The sequence below is a fragment of the Montipora foliosa genome, chromosome 3 (assembly GCF_036669935.1).
Source record: "Montipora foliosa isolate CH-2021 chromosome 3, ASM3666993v2, whole genome shotgun sequence".
Taxonomy (NCBI): Eukaryota; Metazoa; Cnidaria; class Anthozoa; order Scleractinia; family Acroporidae; genus Montipora; species Montipora foliosa.
In genome coordinates, this window is record NC_090871.1 from 70,403,121 (window position 1) to 70,407,185 (window position 4,065).

At 36.0% G+C, this 4,065-nt stretch overlaps 1 protein-coding gene across 1 annotated transcript in view; it reads left to right on the forward strand.

The window, feature by feature from the left end:
• LOC137998128 (mitochondrial genome maintenance exonuclease 1-like) overlaps positions 1-2,996 on the forward strand; it is a 9,265-nt gene extending 6,269 nt beyond the window's left edge. Inside the window, exons 3-4 of the mRNA XM_068844560.1 lie at positions 175-492; positions 2,214-2,996. Coding sequence (XP_068700661.1) covers positions 175-492; positions 2,214-2,630 — 735 coding nt within the window. The 3' untranslated portion in view covers positions 2,631-2,996. The remainder of the gene's footprint in view (positions 1-174; positions 493-2,213) is intronic.
• The last annotated feature ends 1,069 nt before the right edge of the window (positions 2,997-4,065 follow it).

Consider the following 4,065-nt stretch of genomic DNA (forward strand, 5'->3'; position numbering starts at 1 on the left):
AAATAGAGACCTTTGAACAGTTCTCTTTTGTTTTGACGATCAAAATGGTAATAATTACTATAATTTAGTAACAAATGTCAAAGTCTCCGTGATTCTGGTCATCAGAAATTCCCAAATTCCTTGATTCTCTTCTCTAGAGAAAAAAAATTAAAATTCCTTTTTGTTTCACTTTAGGAAGTTCAGGGATACTTCAAAAATAATAAAACACTGTCCATGGAGGAAGCATCACTCTACTCTGGATACTGGAAGAGTATTGGCCATGTGTTGCGTGACATTACAAATGTTGTTGCTGTTGAGAGTGGTGTCATTCATCCATTGTTGGGGTATGCGGGAACTCTGGACCTCATTGCCAAATACAAGGGTTTGCTTGCTGTGATTGATTGGAAAACATCTGCAAAACATAAAACAAACCTCAAGGACTGTTACTCTTATCCACAACAAATTGCAGCTTATGCTGGTGCAGTAAATTACGACAAAAGCTATCCCTTTCAGGTACAGTTATCATACTACTCTTTTTCCATCAGTTTTAATTCAGCGCAGGGCCAAGTTGCTCAAAAGCAGATTGACGCTAATCCAGGACAGCAGAAGTCTAAGTCAAAATTGCAGGTTGAAAATCCTGAGGAAACATTTTTCTTTAGTAAATTATGAACATAAATCTTTATTTACTCTCAGATACTTGCTAAAAAGGGCTTTCACATGACTAAAATGTGTTACAACTAATAAGTCAAACTGGTTAAGGCTAATACTTTCTAAAGTTACAGCAATAATATGAAAGTTTAAGATAAATAATAATGATGATGATGATAATAATAATAATAATAATTATTATTATTGTTATTATTATAATACCTAATATAATATCCTATTCAAAACATTTTAACTATTGTGCAATAAATTCTGTTAAAATTGTATTTTAAAAGGACACAAAAACACGATAAATAAAAATATAATAATTATTTCTCTCTGCTAACAAATAGACTATTAAGAACATTTTGTATATAGCTAGCTCTCTAGAGGAGAGCAATTTTTCTAATCAGAAAGTAAACTACAATTATTATTATAATTGATGTTACTTTCCAGTAATCCAGGGTTGGCTCAATTGGACTGTGAACAACTGGCTGCAGTTTGAGAACATTCCCCTTGATGCTGCCTTATTTACTGATGCAGGTTTTATTGAAAATTGATTGGAGCTCGTAGACATAATGAAAGTTATATATTGTTTAGAAGGTGGAGGCTTACAGCTGTATGTGCCTAAGACATCCAAGAGCATATTTGCTTCCACTATTTGCAGCCAGCCCATATAGATGGAGACTTTATGGAACCTCCTAGGTAGACAGGAACCAAGATAGGCAATAATAATAATAATACCGATAGTTGTCGGTGCACTTGGAGGAGTAAGTAAAAGGTTAGATGGATGGCTTACGAAGCAAGGGATTGCTCTCAAGAAAGGACTCTTGCAGAAAACGTTAGGATCCGAAGAAAGGTTCTGGAAAACTAAACAAGAGGGAATGACCCAAAGGACCTTTGGCCATTGGCTATGGCTTGCTCCTTTGGTTTAAATGCAGTATAACATCTGCCATCTGGAGCGTAAACGCCATGAGATTATGAGAATGTGGAATTCGAAAAGGTAATATCTATAATTGTTGGCGCCCTAGGTGGAGTAACAAGAAAGTTAGGCGACTTGGTTAGGAAACTGGGCATGACACTTCGGACAGCATTCCTACAAAAGACTGCAGTGTTAGGAACAGCAAGGATTCTGAGAAAGGAGAGGAGATTGTGTGGAATCCTTGGTCGTAGGTTATGACCAGTTTCCTTAGTTTTTTAGAGCAGCAAAGATCATCCTTTGAAGGTGGAAATAATAATAATAATAATAATAATAATAATAATTATTATTATTATTATTATTATTATTATTATTATCAGCAAGACCTTTGCATAAGCTTTAAAGCATCTGTTAGCTCCCTTGCCTCTAAAAATTTAATGTAAAAAAAGAAACAATAATGCACATATTTCTTAATTTATGAAAAGTTTAAACTGAACTGAACCTAGCTACACACTGCTTGCAGTTGCTTCACTCTATGTCAGTTGAATAATGTAGTTGTTGAGTCAAGCATGTTTTATCACGCAATCAGCACATTTATTCAATAAAAGGATTTCCTCAAAGGGAGCTTTGGGCAGGGGATGCAGTTTATCAGGATTTTTTTCCTTTGTAGGTGTGTGACGGGGTTATAATTATTGCATATGAGAATGGTGACCCAGCTGATGTTCATTATCTTCCAAAGGAAATGTGTGAAACGTATTGGCTAGAATGGTTGATTCGACTGCAGCAATACAGAAAAAGGTTCCCTGAACTTGTAATCGATTCCACTTATCTGGAACAAAATCTAACAATTGATTCAAAACCAGTGGCAAAATCTTTGGGAGGGCAGTCCTTGACAAACATTGGCACGCCTGTGACGAAAATTGGTAGGATTGTTAAAGATGAAGATGTGATTGAGAAAGGTGAGCTATCTCCCAAGATAGAACAACCTGCTTCACAGGAAGTTTTCAGTAACTCAGGTTCCTGGTCATTAAGAGCTTGGAAAACAGCATTGAAGAGAGTTATCCAAAGTTTATTTCCCCAACGGTAGACTACATGAAATAATAATATCATAACTCCAGCTTTCCTGAAACCTACTACTTTGCATACTGTTGTACAGGTTCTTCTTTAAAGCATTAAAAATTTAATATGGTGTTATAATGCTTGAACATTTTTCATCAGCTTTGTCTTGTAGTGGTGCTAACTTTAGTAACAATAAAAGCAAGCAACTCTTTTTGCCAATCAAACCATTGTAGACAATCGAATGAATAATGATAAAATTGTTATTGTCCTCCATATGACCATGGCTGTATTTGTACTAGAGGAGTTTAAGACTTCTAAGACGTCTTAGACTTTTTTTACAAACCTGGGAAATATTAAGGCACAGACAATAAAAAGTCGAATGGATTAAATGTCTGAAGTTATACATGTGATTGTCTCAATTATGAGATGCAAAGCATCTCAGACATTTGAACTGTCTGGCATAAGGATGGGTCGTTCATAATGATGCACTTGAAAGCCAGAAGTTAATTGCATCATGACCCCCATTGGGGGGGAGGGGGGTTGGAGGGGGCAGTGGTTTTGACTGGTGGACTCTCTGTTTTTTTTCAAAATAACTTGAATTTTTGAAGAACAAGATAACTTAGGGGACATGTTCCCTACTGTAGCATATTGTAACTTGAAACAGTTGAGCGACTGGGTTTTCTCTTGTTCAAAAAAAGGTGAAAAGCTTAAAAGAAGAAAACCAGGAAAAGCGGCTTTTCCAGTTTGTTGGACTGCTTGATGTGACTAACCCCCACATAATCCAGGCTAAGCCAAGCCTAAAAGCAGAGCATGCAAGTTCTTTATTCTTAAAAATAAGTTAACCTGGCTTGAGCCTGCGATCATATCAAAAGCCATTACTTCGTGGTCAACAGTCAAAGCAAAAAAAAGCTGACCTCTATGAGCTCTAAACTTGAGTCTGCGATATGGTCATGTGATACTGGTCAGCAGATACCTTGTTTTGACAGGTGGCAATTGATCATAACATGGATGTCCAAGATCAAAGATGTACACTGTAAACTAGTAGCTCGAGGATGGCCATCATATTTTAATTTTAATTTATTTATATTTGCCACACGAAACTTTGCAATGATCAAATCAACCAGTAACAATATATATATACATATACACATACATATATACACATACACACACACATACATATATATGCATACATATACACATATATCTATATATACATATTTTTTGAAAGTGTAGCGAGGATACCCAATAGAAGCTAAAAGCTTATTAACATATGCATGTTGGGCACCAACCTCGCTCTCAGGGTCTCCTTTATCGACAAAGAGATCCTGGGAACGAGGTTGGTTGGGCACAAGTTTTTACAAGGAGTGCTTACCATTTGAATGAAATTTTCGGTGAGAATGTTTTGACAAATGTTACTACACGTTCTGTACTTAGAGAAAGAAAATGGGAATGTGCTGTAT